Genomic DNA, 19,960 nt, shown 5'->3' on the forward strand with positions numbered 1-19,960 from the left:
CCCTTGAAATTTCAATAGCATTATTCTTCTTATTTCGAGGCCTGATTAAACCTGTATGCTTACTTGTTGTATTCCCTCTTCGTAGCTCACATAAGGAGGGTACAGCTGGTGGTGAATTCGTTTTCTTTCCGACGATTCTCTCACGTTATCTCCGAACCAGAGTGAGTGATTGCAACCTGAGGGAAAAACCAGATATATCTATTAAAGACAATGCTGGTATTAATTCAAATGATGATGATGATATTAATGGTTTTGATGATGATGTTGAGGTTGATGTCGATGACGATGATGATGGTCATGATGACTAGAATGAATGAATGAATGAATGAATGAATGAATGAATGAATGAATGAATGAATGAATGAATGAATGAATGAACGAACGTATGAATGAATGAATGAATGAATGAATGAATGATCATGTCGATGATAATGACGATGATAATGATAATGATGGCGATGATGATGTCGATGATAATGACGATGACGACGATGATTATTATGAAGATAACGAAAACGATGGTGATGCTGATACAGATAATGATGAGAATGATGAAGATGATGAACTTAAAAGTGATGAGGAGTGTCTTAACGTTAACGAGGACAATGATGAAAACAATGCTAATTGACAATGTTGCCTACCAATGCCGATGATGTCGTAATAGTGGTACCTCCCGCTCCACCAGTAACAAGTCTCACATCCCCCTGACCATCTATACTGTGCCAAGAAAGTATCCTTACAGTTGGAAAAATAATCACAATTTCAAAACTGAACCATATTAGGGTAAATTTGTTTTTGTAATAGATGAACAATCTAATCCGACATTATGACACCACATTGAATCCAATGTGACCTCAAGAAGTAAAGTTACAAGCAATTGAATAGACAAAGATCCAGTTTTAAAAGTGACAAATTGGCCTATACAAGGCGCAAAAAGATTCCAACAAGCTCAACAAAGAGATTACCCAGTTTCATCAATGAAGCTTTATTTAAAGCCGTATTCATTTCAGTTATTACTTCTCTGTACTTTTCATAACTTGCATTTTATTTGTCAGCTCTTTTGTTGAAGTTTTCTTTTGTTCATTTTGTTTTAAATTAAAGGCACACACAAATTAGCCATTTACCACTCTCAAACCAGATGTCTAGTCCGTGGAGTTTTGAATAGGCCAGTGTGTCACTTTTAAAACTGGACCTTCGTCTAATCAAATGCTTGTAACTTTGCTTCTTGAAGTCACATTGATTCAATGGGGTGTCAAAATGTGCCAGATTAGATAGTGCATCTATTACAAAAACAAATTTACCCCAATATGGTTTATCCAAGTGTAAGGATACTTTATTGGCGCAGTATATGTCAATAATAGGTACCTACCAATGCCGATGAAGTAGTATATATACTACCGGTCCTGGATAATTATATCCTGTATAAATGTTGTAATAGTGGTACCTCCCGCTCCACCAGTAACAAGTCTCACGTCCCCCTGACCATCTATGACAATAATAGGTACCTACCAATGCCGATAATGTTGTAATAGTGGTACCTCCCGCTCCACCAGTAACAAGTCTCACGTCCCCCTGACCATCTATGACAATACTAGGTACCTACCAATGCCGATGATGTCGTAATAGTGGTACCTCCCGCTCCACCAGTAACAAGTCTCACATCCCCCTGACCATCTATGACAATAATAGGTACCTACCAATGCCGATGAAGTAGTATATATACTACCGGTCCTGGATAATTATATCCTGTATAAATGTTGCATTAGTGGTACCTCCCGCTCCACCAGTAACAAGTCTCACGTCCCCCTGACCATCTATGACAATAATAGGTACCTACCAATGCCGATGATGTTGTAATAGTGGTACCTCCTGCTCCACCAGTAACAAGTCTCACATCCCCCTGACCATCTATGACGATTACAGGTACCATGGATGACATGGGTCGTTTTCCTGGTTTGATAAAATTAACTGGCGATGCAGGTACGCCATAAAAATTAGTTGTGTTTGGTGTTGAAAAATCATCCATTTCGTTATTGTAAAATATTCCCGTAATGTTACCGCGAACCTTCGCACCAAAACTGAAAAGAAAACACCGACAGCATACATAATAAATGTCCATATTTGAGTTGGTACTATACACCTATCAGACGCATGCTGACACCGATAATATGTACCGCTACCGATAGAAGTACGTATATTATACTTATGCCTATATATTATCAGGCATGGGCGTTTCTTTCCTAACTGGGTACCTCTTCATTAACAATGTCAGATGTGGCCAAGAGGCCCCAAACACGCTAAGATTATAGGCTTAACCATTGACAAAGCCCGGGGACAAAAAAGACGAAATCGTGAACCCTTGAGATGCAATCTTGGACATTCAAAATTGTATCTTAGACGACCAATGTTATAGGCGTGTCTTGAGAACTTGGTCATCCATAAACAACCAACTCTAAATAACCGTTATTTTTAAGTACACAAGTACAAAAGGAACTGAAATGTTGAGAGTTTACAGTTAAAATGATAGAGTTATTAAGTATCCTTATTTGAGCTCATGTTACATTATATGTTGTGTTATACTGTACATCAGGGACTGCCGATAGTTTGGGCCTGTATATACGTCGCCTGCCAATTTGTATTACAAAACAACAGAGGGCGCTCTAAATATAAGCATGTGGCACATCATCTGTAAGTTCATTTTCAGATTGACCATTTAGAAAATGACGTCAGTAATTTTCACTTACTATGAATTGATAGAGCTAGTCAAAGCCAATGCATTTCCCTCGGCGTCAAGCACAGATACATGTGTGGTGCCACTATCTTCGTTAAAAGTAAATTCTGTATCACTGTAATACTCAGGTTCGTGAGTGACGTCATCTGTTATTCGACTTCTTGTCGTTTCGGCTGCATCTTCTGATAGCATGTATTCTACAATCTGAATGAGTAAAGGGTTGTCAGAGATTGTTTAACTGTAGCACCACCATGTACCTAACCTAACGATCAACAGATTTTAGCCGAGTTGATCAATATTATCTCATCTACTAAATTTATACTAAAGCATTACAAATAACCCCTCTGTCAGAGCTAAGTGCTGTCCACTGTGTCAACTGTTAGCGTAGTAGCGTAACCATTGCTTCCACATTCGACAGTCTCATTCCAGTGATGATAAAATAAATATACGGAAGTCATTCCATCTTCATTTTTGATGGAAGATTTTGACTTTATCAAACTTCTTTAACGCTTGCCATGTGTTCCCTTCATTGGTAAAATTATCACGTTTTATGGTGTTTTAGTGGCGAATTCAAAACTCGACCGCTGGCCTGGTTGAGCCGCGTTCCAGTGTTTAGAACAATAGAAACCGGCTCCGACCGGACGGAACCACTCGGAACCGGCGGTCGAGTTTTGATTTCATACCTAGTTCTGAACATGCGCAATAAAAACACAACATACTACAGATTTGACATTTAATATGGAATATTTTTTGAATAATTCCAAGACTGGTCAGGAAGGGGTCTGCATACACCGCACGGGCTAAATATTAGATGGGGTGTGTCGAGAGATGGTCCGTTGTTATTAATAGTGTTTTATCTGATTCTTTGAAAATTGATACCGGCGTGCCACAGGGCTCAATACTGGGGCCACTTTTATTCATTTTATATATTAATGATATGACAAGTGTAATTGATGATAAATGTAAAGTTGTTTTATATGCCGATGATACAGCTCTGTTTTATGCCTCTAATGATTCTGATAATCTGCAGTCTGTTTTAAATGTTCAGCTAGACAATGTTGGTAAATGGTTGTGCCAAAACAAACTCACATTAAATGTAAAAAAGACAAATCTTATGCTTATTGGCACACCCCAGAGACTGGTAAATTTTAAACATATTCGTGCAATTGTTAATAATGAAGAATTATGCAGAGTTTCCCATTGCAAATATCTGGGTGTAATTATTGATGAACATATGAATTGGAACACTGAAAAGTTATGTAATAAGATTAGTAAAATAATTGGAATTGTCCGCAGACTCCGGTCTTGCCTCAACATCAATACTTTGAATATTTTGTACAAATCCATGATTTTACCAGTTTTTGATTATTGTGATGTTGTTTTTAGTAGCTGCAGTGGCCTAAATCTTGATCGACTAGAAAAACTTCAGAATAGGGCTGCCAGGGCAATAACAGGTTATCCCCCTGGCATAGTGCTACAGAGCTTCGTCATAAACTTGGATGGATTAACATTAAAAATCGATGGTTAATTCACAAGTGTATTATTGTGTTTAAATGTTTAAATGATCTTGTTCCTTCTTATCTAAGCTGTAAATTCAAGTTTGTAAATAACACGCATCATGTAAATACTAGGTCAAGTGCCGATAAACTTCTTGCCGTCAATGAAAGTCATGTGCGCTCGTTTCAATACCAAGGTGCAATAGAATGGAACAAATTACCACATCATATTCGTGCAATAAATAAGTTATATTCATTTAAATCAACAATATTTGAACATCTCAGTTAATAATGGCAATTCAGATTATATGTCTTTTATTATTAATGTATTTTATGTTTTTTGTATCTCCTTCGTGTGTGCTATGATAATATTTTATTATTCTTTTGTCATTTTAGTTTTTATCAATACTCATATAACAATAATTGTATATAATAATATTATTGTTTGTGTTTTAAATTGTTATGTAGTTTTTATGTATTTAAATTGAGCTTTGTATAATTATAAATGTGTAATTCTAACAATCTAATTTTATATTGTGTATATGTTCTCCAGGGCCCCTATGTATATCATGTGCTATGCACTGACTGGGCTACCCTGGTAAAATATGACTTAATAAATAAATAAATAAATGGTGTAAAATAATTGTTTAACAGAAAATGTGCTTTCCATTTGTTTACATTATACATAATGTAGTGAATTGGCCTAAAATGGCGGATTTGAGGAGACTGAATTTGATTTTTGAGGGAGTAAAATTCTGAATTTGAGCAACCTTTTTCTGATATTATCAAATTCATTGAGGTTTGAGGCGATATTAATTTTACTGAACCTAAATACCAATAAGTGTTCGTCAAAACTAAAATGCACTTGTAGTCTACCAGTTTTGAAAGTGTGGGGAGCTTTAAAAATTATGGCCCTTAAAAGTGGTACGCACTCAGAAAATTTAAATGGTAACCTGAGGCCAAATGTTATAAACTTATTGTACGCAAAGAAACATCGTGAGTTCATTGGACAACCAAGAATCCGCACAGTTGATTTTTTTTAATTTTAAGTTTATAACATTTGACTCCAGGGCGCATTCAAACCTTCTGAGTACGTACCACTTTTAAGAGCCCTGTTTTAAGCTCCTCCTTTGTAAAAAAAAATGGTACATTACAAGTGTATTTCAGTTGTGATGAATGCCAATTGCTGGCGAAGTTTAAGAAATATCACCTCAAAAAACTATGAATTTGATATTAACAGCACAATGTTGCAAAAGGTCCGAAATTGTGTCTCCCACAAAGCTAAAATTCCGCCTCCCTACGTCCGCCATTTTAGGCAGATTCGCTACATTAAGAGCACTATAATGTAAACTTATGGAAAGCACATTTTCTATCAAACAACTATTTACACCATCTCCCGACACACCACTGACAATTAATATTTAGCCCGTGCGGTTTATGCAGGCTCTGTCCTGAATTTTGCGAAAAATTATTCCATATTAAATGTCAAGTCTGTAATAATTCTGAACATGTAACAACTTACACTTTCTACGTCCTCAAAATCGTCGTCCCCTAGTTCAGCCATTCTGGCAAACCCAAACTTAAACGCTTCAGCAATCCTATGATATGTCAAACCAATGTTACTGTTCGTTACACTGTCAGGTGAAAAGTCATATCCTGTAAAAGCATTTGAAGCACCACATGTAAACATAAAACTATCAAGTATTTTTTAGATTTAGATTTATCAACAATTATGGTGGGCTTCAAGAATCCCCATACCTTGATATTTGATGATCCGTCTCATCATAAGATTAGGTGTTAGCATAACATTATCTGATTAAAACGAAAGCGAATTATGGATCTAGATGTAAATATGACCCTCTTAGTAACAATTTAACCTTAGAGCGACTGCTCCATATTTTGTAACACGGACTACAATTTTTTAATTATAAACGTACCAATGTATAGCTACGGGTCTCCCTATACAGTGATATGAAAATCGGTACAAACATTGCCCACACAATGTCGCGAATTTGGGAAATTCTGGGTATGTTCAAAAGTATGGGCAAAATTGATTTTCGGCTAATAATTCTACAAATAAGTAAAAGGTCATTATAGAAGATTTCATTGAAACAAAACCAAAAATAAACTCACTGTTTGACGGTTTCGCCTATCATGGTCGATAGGCATCATCAGAATGATGGTTGCAGATCCATACTTCCGGTTGGACGTATCCCGACTGAAGAGGGTGTTTTATCAGCCAGGAGAGGATCATACACGTGACTAAGGAAGTGGGCCCCTCGTCTCTGTTCATGACGTTCGGACCTCGTCTCCTGATCCAAATGGATTCTTTAATTCTTCTTGTATTGGCATCATCTTCCTTACAAAGAATTTGTAAGTCACGTGTATGATCCTCTCCTGGCTGATAAAACACCCTCGTCAGTCGGGATACGTCCAACCGGAAGTATGGATCTGCAACCATCATTCTGATGATGCCTATCGACCATGATAGGCGAAACCGTCAAACAGTGAGTTTATTTTTGGTTTTGTTTCAATGAAATCTTCTATAATGTTTATCAACAAACCTGATGAATTTATTTAGTGAAGTAAAAGGTCAGTAACACTTGGAATAATTTTACAGGACCAAAATTAAAATAATTGATTTTACTGTTGAAACCAATGGTGGGCCTCACCCCTCTATGGTAATCTTTGACGGCCGGTCCTACCCCCCTGGGGTAAAAAATGTATCCCAAAAATGAGCGCAAAGGCTGGATCTACAACTAACTTAGGTCGTTTGGGCGTAAACGTGTGCGTTTTTAATGACGGATAAAAAAAATGGGAGGAGGGTTGTACAACCCCCCCTTCGTAGTTCTAGGGTTAATATATAATTGACCATCTTACCGTCTAAAATATTCATAATAAACGACAGCACTGGACCACCTGACGGAAGTTGAGAAGAATACAACTTGAAATCGTCTAGCTTTATCATCAAAGGGTTTGTGTCTACTTCCGCTTCAAAAACTTCCAAATCTTGAGTTGTAATAATGCCATCTACCATAAATAAAAGGAAAACAAAGTTAAGGTCCAGTTTTTGTTTTTGTTGTGAGCTTATATCGCTCCTAAGGACTCAAAATTGATAATGTGGATATAATACCATCTATTTTATTCGTCTGTTTGAGTAGTATTTTGTGCATGAATTCGGTAAAAATTTAGTATTTGTAACCACATAAAACTAGTGCTATTGGAAATGGAAGAAATAATATGACATTAACTGTGACTCCTGTATTTCTGTACACTCTTAGATAGAGAGAACCAATCAGAGCAAACGTTAGAAAAATGCGAATAAATTGCGCATCGGTTATTTGAGGGCATTTTTCTCATGAAAATATAAATATTTTCCTTTGGAACCGAGGAATATCCTGAGGGTCGAAGCCATGAGGGATATTCCGAGGTCCAAAACAAATGTTTAGATTTGTAATTATGCCCGACATATTACCGATGCAAAGGTATTAACCTCATTCACTCACTTTAATCTCTTCACTTACACAAAATTTCCCTCAAAAATTGTAAAAAGAAACAATTTTTGGAACAGGCTAAAACAGGACGATCAATAACAGAAGTGCGAATAACAATCTGTGCAAATAATGTAGCTCGCAATCCAAATTGATCATTTATTTTATCTACTATTTATTTATTTCACAGAATTTTACTCTCAACAAGTGATACGCATTTATTAACCTATTATTGTGTTATAAGATATTATATTACCTCTACGACCCATTATTCAAAATCGTGCACTGTGATATGTTAAAACACGTCACGTGAGAGCCCATTATTCTGCATTATTATGGTTTGATGAGTCCAAGTGTGTGAAAATATTGGATCCAAAACATAATAATGATAAAATTGGATGCTTTACGCCCAATATTTATTAGTCTCGCTATGAGTTTTAAAATATTGGACCCGACTACGCCTCGTCCAATATTTTAAATCTCATAGCTCGACCAATAAATATGGGCTCATTTTATATCATTATTATGTTTTGATGGATCCAAGTTGTGATAATATTGGATCCAAAACATAATAATGATAAAATTGGATGATTTACGCCCAATATTTATTGGTCTCGCTATGAGTTGTAAAATATTGGACTCGACTACGTCTCGTCCAATATTTTAAAACTCATAGCTCGACCAATAAATATGGGCTCAACCGATCCAATTTTATATCAATATTGGGTCAAGCGCCGCAACACATTCTACTCGCAGCATTACGCTTGGTTACGCGTGCAATATTTCCGCGATATGCGCTGTCATTTACGCGTACGCGCTCAACCTTGAAGTAAACAACTTAAAATATTTGTGCCAAAAAATGATATCCTCTCTTTAAATCGCACTATTTTCTGAAATAAAGGGTGCTAAAGGGTGCAGCATTATCCTTTACATGCAAATAATGCGCCTCAACCATTATTTACGTCTTTACTGCCTCAGACATATTATTTGGATGTAAAGGATAATGCATTACCCTTTATTTCTTAATTATATGCACAACTTTAAGAGTACACTGATATCTCACCACAATGCTACATGTCATTTACCTCTGGCATGGATTTCTGCAGCTATCATGGCTGCTAACTCTCCATTGTAAAATGCGTCTGAGCTGCCATTATTAGCTATGGTTTCCATAGTAGCTGCTAATTCTGGAAATCTTATAATATCGCCTTCTTCGAGTAAATTACCATTTCCATCTGTTAATTGGTCGCTAAGTACGAGTGAATAAAAACAATCAATTAGGTCTAGCATACTTTTATGCGTTGTACTAGTTTTGTTGATGTTGACATATTCAAACAATGATGAATAACGCATTTTACAAAACGTAGTAAGAAATCGTGGATATAATTAGAATTTTAAAAGATGTTATATGAAGTATACATCTACAAAACACTAATGAAAAGCAATAAAACAGCATCGCGCAGAAAATGTGGCTTCCATTCGAGTATTTTTTGGTGAAGGAGTCCAAATATTAACCCTCGGTCTTGTTGGAGTATGTTAGCATCCCCATATTTCTTACAAAAACTTAAAAACCTGATTTTGTTTGTTTTCGATGATTTTCGGATTTAGCGAATCACTATTAAATAGTGTCTTTAATGTAAAAACGCACGTCCACTACACCAGGGGCGTAGCTAGCATGATTGGTCTGGGGTGGCAAAAAAAACACATTTCGGGCAAAGACGAAACAATTACAGGTTACATCAAGTTGCCCGGTATCATCGGATACATATGAGTCTACACAAGGTTTTTTTAGAGAAACTGTAAATGTAAAGTCTCCGAGATTCAAAGGGCTTATTGGGACAAATGTTATATGTTACACTATTTTGACCCATGCTCGGGGTGCATTTATTGGAAAACGAGATCCATGGCCCTTTTTTTCCTTTGCCTTCCCGTTTTCTCTCTATTTTTTTTTCTTTCTTTCTTTTTGTTTTCTTGCCAGAGTGGCACTTTTCTCCTTCAGGGCAATTTTTGTCAGGGGGTTACTGCACAACAATTGATATGTATGCAGGAGTATGTCTTCTACCAGGAGCCGAAGAACAATAGCAAAGCTGGAAATGCCCGTGCAAATGGGGATAATTCCAGCGATCATCAATCTGTAATTACGGCACTGAGCATCAGACAATGCAACACCTATTATTACTGTGCCCCCTGCTTGACGGCCGTGAGGTGTACAACAGTGGGAGAACACATTTAGTGTAAGGACACAACAGAAGTAGTTCATGGGACAACACATAGGCTATCTTTGGTTTGTTACAAACCTTTTCCTTCCCTTTAGTAAGACGAGGGTTTAATATTGACGTATGATAATATTGCCTTTGATTGTTTTATATTTTATCAACATTTAAAGTCCCTTTCAGTGACCCCAACGAAAGTGTAAAAAACTTTTTAAATTGTTAATTGCTTAAAATTGAAGGATAAGTCATTCAAATTGTCATTTGGTATTTTTGAAATGAAAATAATGGCAAAAAAACAAAGAAAACAGCAGTATTGACGAAGTTGAAGCCGCATTCAAATACAAGTAGCTAATTTATATACTGTCAGTATATAAACTACAGATTCATGTATAATGCCTTATTTTGTATTAAATACACGGCTTTCGGCTGAACCGCTAACAGGCTATATTAATAATAATAATAATAAACCATGCTTATATAGCGCTTTACACCAAAGTCCCTAAGCGCTTAACACAAATTATACATAGACAAAAACATAACAAATAAACATTAGTATGCAATTTTAAATAAATAAGTTTTCAGAGATGTTTTAAACTGATTAACAGTCTGAGAGTTTTTAACATGTAATGGTAAACTGTTCCAAAGTTCAGAGGCAGCAATAGAAAATGAGCGATGACCATACTGAGTAGAAAATGATGAGCTAGTTAGACGAAATTGTGTTGACGATCGAAGACTACGTGGAGGCGTGTAATGCTGTATGAGTTCTTGAAGATAGACAGGTGCAAGACCATTAATACATTTATAAGTGAGGAGGAGAACTTTGTATATAATGCGGTATTTCACAGGTAGCCAATGTAAATCATGAAGGATTGGAGTAATGTGATCACGTTTCTTAGTAAGCGAAATTAATCTGGCAGCCGAGTTTTGAATTCGTTGGAGTTTGGAGATCTGTGAGTCTGGTAAACCGTAAAGAAGACTATTGCATTGGTCAAGGCGACATGTAATAAAAGCGTGAACAAGCATTTCAGTACAATTTTATCAAGATATTTTCTGATCTGGCCAATTTTATACAGAGCAAAAGATGCTGAGCGACAAATGTTATTAACAAAAGAATCCATTCTCAGATCATTCTGGACAATTACACCAAGATTGCGAGCATTATTTACAGGTTGGATAAATGAGTCACAAATTTGAACAGGTGGTAAAGGTGAATTGTGTCTAAACGAGATGTGATATGGATTACTTCCGTTTTGTCCTCATTTAGTTTTAAATCGTTCATGTTTGACCAGGTTTTAATGTCGTTTATACATCTTTCAAGCTTTGGAAGAAGATATGAACGTTCACATTCATCAAGCACAATATATATTTGAGTGTCATCGGCATAAATCATTTTACTGAAGCCATGAGCATTAATAACATCCTCCAGAGGGGCTGTGTACATGGTAAATGATAGTGGTCCAATCACAGATCCTTGTGGAACACCCTCCTTTGGCACATGAGCTTTAGAAATAGTGTTATTGATAGAAACAAATTGTGAGCGGTTGTTGAAGTATGATGAAAACCAGTTTAGTACAGATCCAGTAATACCATATCTCTGGGTTAGGCGGTCAATAAAAATATCATGGTTGATAGTGTCAAATGCAGCAGAGTAATCAAGAAATATTAAAACAGCTTCCTTTCCTTTGTCTACTGCCAACAACAAGTCATTATATACACGAAGTAGCGCTGTCTCAATACTGTGATCAGATCTATAGGCCGACTGCATTTTACCGCGAAGATTTTGTGAAGTGAGATACTTATGTATTTGTGAAGAACATGCACGTTCAATAGTTTTAGCGAGAAATTTGAGATTGGCCACAGGACGATAATTTTTCAGAGTTTCACAGTCTAAGCTTGGTTTTTTGATGAGTGGTGTGATGAGTGCAGATTTTAAAACATCAGGAAATTTACCTTGCTGGAATGATAAGCACATCTATGACAATGACAAAGCTACCAAAATCTGATTTTTGTTGATTTTTACGATCGTCCGGATGAGCAAATCACTGAATGGACATTTAATTCCAGTTCAACAATCGAGTACAACCAGTAGTGCTTACCTAAGACTTTCGTCATTCAAAATTATATCTTTGTTTTGGTCCATAGCAATATAAAGGGCGCCACCTATAGGAAAACCTTCTCTGGCTAGTTGTATAGAGGGCGTAAACAGGTCTTTCCACGGTAGTCGGCCTGCTCTCTGGTGTAGCTGGTAGAAACCTTGCAGCTCACCCGGCACTGCAACAGATAGACCACCTAAAATAAACAAGCAAACCTCATGATAAAACATTGTGTGACTTCATTTTCATGTTTCAATGTTACGAAGAAGATTTTGATCCTATGACGTTGACATTTAGTGCCGGGTAAAGGTGAATTAGGCCTATTAAGGGAACTGAAATGAGCGTTTTGAGCGTTTCGACAGCATTTTTTGTGGGACATCAGACCTATCGAATTGCATTCTGAATACGCAGAATGTCTTTCTGATATCAAATAATTTTCATTTTATGAAATTCACGATATAATACAAATTTTATGACAAATTATTATAATTTGATGTTTTTCACATTTTGGAGATATAACAGTCCTCGAAGTAAATTTTATAAATTTAATGATATAGTCTTAAAGTGTATGTAGCTGGGAGGAAGAGCCGACGATCAATTGAAAATTTTGACCTTTCATATTGAAGATATGGATTTTTTTTCTCAAAAAGACTTAATTTTGTTTGGTGTTTTGGGAAAAAAATCCATATCTTCAATACAAAAGGTCAAAATTTTCAATTGATCATCGGCTTTTCATCCCACCTACATACACTTTAGGTAGAAACCATCAGATTTATAAAGTTTACTTCGAGTACTGTTAAATATCAAAAATATCAATTTTAATGATTTGCAATAAAATGTGTATTACATTGCGAATTTCAAAAAATCAAAATTATTTGATATCAGAAAGTCATTCTTCGTATTCAGAATGCAATTCGATATGCCTGATGTGCTCTAATGTCCCACAATAAATACTGTCCAAACGTTCATACCCCTTCCCTTAAGCTTTTGTCAGAATTTGTGAAATCAATATTGTGAAAAACGGACTTGCCTGTTAAATGCTATTATTTTAGAAGAGAAAGAAAGTTGAACTAAAAATAAAGCGATCATAGTTTTTAATAGAGGTCTTCAGGAAAAATTCCCTCATTGCGCCCTCCTATTTATGAAATGTTGATCAAAAATATTTTAGTATGTAAAGAAACTTTTTATCAGTATACTTAATAAACCAAAATAATTATTTCAATCGACTCACAATTTTGACTATGTCCTTTTAAATAAATGTTTCGGTTTTTTCACTCTGTCCACGGATGAGATTTAAGGGGGCAGAGCCCCACAATAAACTGCCTCCAGGAGAACTAAAGATAACCCAAACAGCCCTTTCATCCCAAAAAGAGAAATGACGTAGGTTGTAAATATAAAAAAGAAGGTAAGAAACAATAAGGTACGAACGTTAGAAACATAATAAAACAAAAGTAATTGCAAGTATAACAAAAGAAGTCCCATCCCACATCCATTTTACCCACAAATTAATTTCATTTAACAAAATCCATAGCCCATAAGCCCACCGGTAAAGCACATTCCCAAAATAAAGTTGATATTTTATAAAGTTATAAAGTAAAGGAATTATTCATGCATGTATGGTACGTGTACTCCTTTTTAATCTTCGTGGACAGAGTGAAAAACATGTACATTTCTTTAACAGAGCATATCTTCAAAAGTTGTGAGGCGATTGGAATATTTTTTCCGTTTATTAACTGAAGCCAACGATTGCATGTTTCTTTACATATTAACATATGTTTGATCAACTTTTCTGAAATAGGATAAAGAATGGTTCATGTTCTTGAAGACATATGTGTAGAAAGGTGAGAAATTGTTATGTTTTGGGAAGATCATTCCAGGATTGATCAAATGAAAGGAGACGGGGAGAGCTAAAGAGTGGAGAGAGAATAAAAGTAGAGAGTATGGTCCTGACAAAGAGGGATATCAACAAACAAACAAACAAACTAATATTTTACCAAATGTTGATGCGTCCGTGGCGCGAACATACATGTCTTCAGTCGCAGCAAGAGGCGCCTTCTCCCTTGCATTAATTGAGAACGCTGTACCAGCGGCCCTGTTATAGTAAACAGAGAAATGACCGCCTCCTATCCCTGTGTTGTGGCAGTTAACCAGACCCACACATATCATTGATGCTATTCCAGAGTCAGCGGCACTTCCTCCTTGCTTCAAAATGTTTCTGAAATCAATAGTGACAGGTAAGTGTGATGAAAGCGTTTACAGGTGAATTGGACATGGAAACATTGTACTACAGGCTGTCCCTGAAAGAACTGTATCGTCTGACAATTGAGTTTCATGAAACTCAATTGTTTGGGTATTTTATCGCCACATGCACATTTATACATAACTAAATAAATGGTGTGGATTATAAATATATCAGCTATCATTATACTATTTTAATTTTGACAATTGACCACACCGTTCGTGAAATATGGGAGTTTTACGAAACTCATTTTCATACCTTTCCACGCATTCAAATATCAATCAATGATCTGTACAGTATTTGGAGTGCCAATCACTGTGCATCATCAGCGCATGATGCGTCTATTGTCATTGATCATGTTGATAGATATTTGACTCCGTGGAACGGGCTGAAAATAAGGATGTGTCGTAAAATTCTTTTATTTCAAAAACGGAGCAGTCAATTGTCAAAATTCAAAATTACGTGATAGCTGATATATTCCTCAACCACATTAGTTATTTAGTTATGATTGGGTTATGCGTTAAAATACCCAAACTGTTCAGTTTTCGACGATACCGTTCTTTCAGGGACATCCTGTATATTAACAATTTCAAAACAATCCTATTCCAAATGATACATTCAAAACATATTTTTGCCGTTGCATCACACGTTGTACGCTGTGAATTCCAGTTATCTGCTGTTACATTCAATTAACTCATTTCATTTCAGGTTGGATCGGGAATATTTCAAAATGGTGGCTCTATTTATCTAAAATTTGGTTTGCATGCTTATAATGAGTAGACACTTGTATAATGACATTACAACATAGAAAAAAAATAGCAAAAATAACAAGGAACTTTACTAAAATATTTTTATCATGAAATGAAAGGAGTAACTCATATTATTGGGCTAACTTAAAATAATGTAAATAGCACCCTCAATTTCCACACAAATATACAATTTATAAAATAAAAATGACCACAAAAAGGCAGAAAAGATTTAAAATATGATAAATAAAGGAAAATCTATGTTACAAATAGCTAAAATATATATTTGTATATTAACATAATAACTGTTGGTATTGCCCAGGTGTAGAATTGAAATTATAATTATGTTTTATTAGAAAATTAATAGCCTAAATTGGTGTTTTTCAGTTGTGACAAAGTTGGTTCAGTGGACAACAATCAATAAGCCAAATCGGCAATACAGTCTTGAGACACTTTGCCCTCTGACCTATTGAGAAAATTCCGAAAAATTGTTTTTTGTGCTTACAAAATATAATCTAAAATGTTTAACAAGAATAAAAACAAACCCCCAAAAAACATTATTTATTGAATAAATTAATTATTTAAATATTTTTAAAGATAATATTATGACAATAATAAATAAATTAATAATAATTACAGCAATTTTTACGATATGTTAGAGGTCAAAGTGTCCCCAAAAAAAACTGAAGTTACAATAGCGATTGGCATTGTAGCGTCACAACAACCATGGGCATCCTAGTATTACGTAACAAACCGGAAGATGTAGTTTAAGTCTAGACAATAGGCGGATTAGCGGCCATTTTGTCTTCTACATGATTTTATTCACGTGTCCTTATACTTTAGTACACAAGTATATAAAGTCGTGTTCACACAGTCGGACTTAAATCACTTATTACCGGTCTGAAATTACGTCGGTAATAGTATCGGATATAAGTGGCAGTGTGAATTAGCGTCGGATATAACTATATCCGACGTAATGTGCTTTAAATCCGACAATTTGTTCACACAGTCGGACTTAAATTACGTCGGTAATAGTATCGGATATGAGTGGCAGTGTGAATGAGCGTCGGATATAAAAAAAATTACTATATCCGACGTAATGTGCTTTAAATCCGAAAATTTAAGGCTGAAGATGACCAGGGTTAAGAGCTGTTAAGACCGATCGAAACGTTACGTCCGGTAATAGTAATTACGTGTGGACATGCAGCACTATTGGGCTGTCGGATATAACTGTGAGTATATCACTCGCGCAAAATTTTAAGCAGAGTCATAGGCGTAGATCCCGGGGGGATGGGGGGGGGGGGGGTAAACCCCCAATATTTTGCCAGGGGGTGGTCCATACAATCACCCCCTCCCCCCCAATGTTGACGCCTGATAATGGGTTTCTGACCAAATTAACCTCATATTTGCCCATTTTTTGCCCCAAAAGTGCAAATTTTCGCGCGCGTCGCGCGCATTTATTCTACTTTTAAACCATTATTTCATCAGTTTAGCTTCAAAATAGCAAAATTTTTCGCCCGCGAATTTTCTGTCGCCAAAAGGTGCTGGATTGACTATACTTTTAATTTTTTTTTTCCAACTCCATCCCCCTCAATGTCAAAAAGAAATCTACGCCACTGAGCAGAGTAATTTACTGCGTGATGTCATCATGGCTGCAGCTGCAAATATTAATATAAATAAACGCAATAGAGGGGTCAATTGGAATGACAAGGGAACATTGGCTATCCGCAAAATTTGGATAGACACGGAAAGTATTTCTGGGATAAAAAAAAAAACTTTGGGAGGAGATAGCCACGCTACAGCTCAACTTACCGTACTTTTCCTAACCAGACAGTCCATGCCAAAATTGTTACTACACCTTTACATTTCATCGAATCTCTTTTTGATGTATGTCATTTTGAACATCACACTTGAAAGATGTATGCTATGTAGAAACTTTATTTTGCAATTTCATAATTTGCATATTATTAGCATATTTGCAAGAAAAAACATGAAAATCAATAAATACCTATATTTTCACAATTTCAATATTTTATTAGAAATTAAGCATGTAGGCCGTTTGTTATGACTTGATGAATGAAGCTGTTAAAACAGATTTTGATATTTTTGCTTATTTTTCCTTTTTTGCCCCAAAATGTGTAAAAATCAACATTTTTTGGATGACCTATATTTTCTTTGAATATTGATCAAATTTCTTAATTTAGGTATAATACAGTGCAGAAAAAGATGTCAAAAAAATCTGTTAAAACAGATTTCCAATAAATTGTTCCATTTTCCATTTTGGGTTAAATACTCAATTTTCATGCGCGGGATATTTGAAACATAAAATGAAAACATGTCCATTGCACTTTTTCCTCGAGATGTACTATAATATCAAGGTTACGGATATATTATAATCCCTTCTTATCTTCACTGATCCATCAGTTACCTATTATTATGAATGATCAATGAAAAGGTTCAGAACTGGGCTACTAATGGTCTGTCAAGTATCTATAGTTATTTTCATGACTGTGTCAACTCAAAAATCATGCAAGGTCGAATATAGGAAAAGTATGATCAGTTGAGCTGTACTAGTATTACATTGCAAGGGGGATTCCCCATACGGTCGGGGGAGCAGATACATGCTAAGATAAAGGCACTGAAAACTCTCCATCGCAGATATTGGGATGACCTACACGAGTTTCTAGGGGGTAGTAATGTAACCCCCAGAGGGGGGGGGTAGTATGGCCCTGGAAGTAGATGGAGATGACATTTATTAAGCCATAAGCATGATAACAGAAAGGCATGTAATTGGATTTTATAAGATGATTAGGGGGTCCCAAATATACGGAAAGAAAAATAGGGGGTGTCATAAAATATTTTTGATGACCAAAATGTAGGGAGTCACAACACAACATGACTTTATTTTATTTTATTCCAAAAGACTGATGCCTGTTTGGGGGGGTGCAAACGGTGGGATGGGGTTTGTGCAAACGGTGGGGTGGGGTCATAAAATCTTTGCTGACGAAATAGGGGAGGTCGCAATTTTATTGAAGCCGACTTTTTGTAAATTTGGGACCCCCAAGAAAAAAATAGCATGATGATGGGAGTCATTGTTATTTTTTTATTTTTGTCATTTTTTCAAAGATGTCCACCATGTAGGGCCTACATGTATAAAATGCGATATAGAGCTAAGTCTACTGTAAAATGGGACTACTTTGTCAAACTAAAATAATAATAATAATAATAACAATAATAATAACAATAACAATAATAATAATAATAATAATAATAATAATAATAATAATAATAATAATAATAATAATAGAACCTACATAAATACAAAATTGGTCTGAATTTTGGAACTTTTGAATTTGCATTTTTCTTACATGACATACCTACCGCATTGTCTGTAATTTTTTCTAAAAAGGGGCGTTTATTGAAAGTGAATTTTCAGTGAAAAATTTTTTAATCGGGTTAAATTTTCTGATGATGCTCATGTAGAAAGGAGGGATTTATGACCGGTAATAGGCTTAGCGGACATAACACGTCGGACATACGCTGGCGAAGTTACGCAATTTATCGGATTAATTACCATAACAGTAGGTGAAAACAATTTTGAACATATACATTGAATACAATACTGGTCTTTTCAAAGATACTAATATTACAGGTGCAAGTAATCATCATGATTCACCTATTGCTATGGTAGTTAATCCGATTATTACGTAACTTCGACAGCGTATAGCGCTATTGCCGAAACAAATGTGGACGCGCTAAGGGATTAGCGGAAATATTTAATTCGATCGGACATAAGCCTAGATAAAATATTACCGGTAATAAGTGCATGTGTGAACACAGCTTAAGTTAACAGGTTTACAATTTTAAAATTATATTTTGTGTATACAATATATTCTGTAGTAAATCGATCAAATGACGGTGATTGTTCAGGTATTATATGCTTGATAGAATTAAATTGTCTGACCAGCTAGTATTCTCCTCCGCTGTCATTGTGATTCCAGTCACTCCACGTACCGTGTTGCGAAGGTGGAGGAGACTAAAGCTGTATTAACGGAAACGGAAGGGGTTAAAATGATGTAGTTTAAGTCGAACAATAGCGTGACGTAGTTTCCGGCATTGTTCCTATGCACTTTCACCCTCCTGGTCACAATTCGCAATTGATTAACACCTGGTGTGTTTTTCAGTTGTGACAGACGTTGTTTCTCCGCAGCGATCTATGGCTGCGATTTTTGTATATCGAGACAGACTATTCATCTTGGTTTTTTTTTTATTCAATCGCACTCTTTGTGATAATTTGAGATGCGCTATAACATTTTGATAATTTCTCTGCTATATATTTCTTCTTACTTGCCAATTGTTGAGCAGGTTTGATGGTCCGATGCCACAGCTGCTGTCTTGTATCTATAACTATCCAGATGTTTGGCATCTTCAGTTCCTGTAGGCCTTCTTAATGCCAATCCGAGAACAACCCCCAAGACAAGCAAAACAACAACAAATATATTATTATATTTGCGCCTGGCTGCAGGCTGCATCTCTCAACTTCTCCAATTATTTGGATCTATTTTTCCCAAATCAAGACTTTTCTTGACTTTGGTTCTTGACTGTGGATCATATATCATCACTTGGATTTCATTGGATGTGTTTTTGAACTCCTGAGTGTCTCTGCCTTTGTACACTTCACAGTGTCTTCGACCCTATATCTTCATGGCAGGAATCGCCATGGTAGGTTAAATCCACAGCCACGATTAGCCATTTGGTTCAAACCTTTAAAGCTCTTTTAAACTAATAATTAGTCGAGGGACATAACTAAGGCTACTCACAATAGCCGGGTAATCGATCTTGGTTGTGCGTGATTAAGCTTGTATACCCCATTGAGGTCAATGGTCATCGACTTTTATACTGCCTACAGTGAGTGCAGCTGTACTACACGCTGCACGCTGTAGTCCATAAC

At 35.9% G+C, this 19,960-nt stretch overlaps 1 protein-coding gene across 1 annotated transcript; it reads right to left on the reverse strand.

Moving 5' to 3' along the window:
• Positions 1 to 295: 295 nt before the first annotated feature.
• On the reverse strand, positions 296 to 19,541 carry LOC140169557 (glutathione hydrolase 1 proenzyme-like). The gene is made up of 8 exons (XM_072192821.1): positions 19,357 to 19,541; positions 14,019 to 14,239; positions 12,028 to 12,220; positions 8,804 to 8,967; positions 7,108 to 7,257; positions 6,165 to 6,186; positions 1,838 to 2,078; positions 296 to 304 (listed from the first exon to the last, which is right to left on the reverse strand). Exons 1-8 carry the CDS (start codon positions 19,539 to 19,541, stop codon positions 296 to 298), a joined length of 1,185 nt encoding a protein of 394 aa, XP_072048922.1.
• Positions 19,542 to 19,960: the final 419 nt, after the last annotated feature.

This window comes from Amphiura filiformis, chromosome 14 (assembly GCF_039555335.1).
Source record: "Amphiura filiformis chromosome 14, Afil_fr2py, whole genome shotgun sequence".
Classification (NCBI taxonomy): Eukaryota; Metazoa; Echinodermata; class Ophiuroidea; order Amphilepidida; family Amphiuridae; genus Amphiura; species Amphiura filiformis.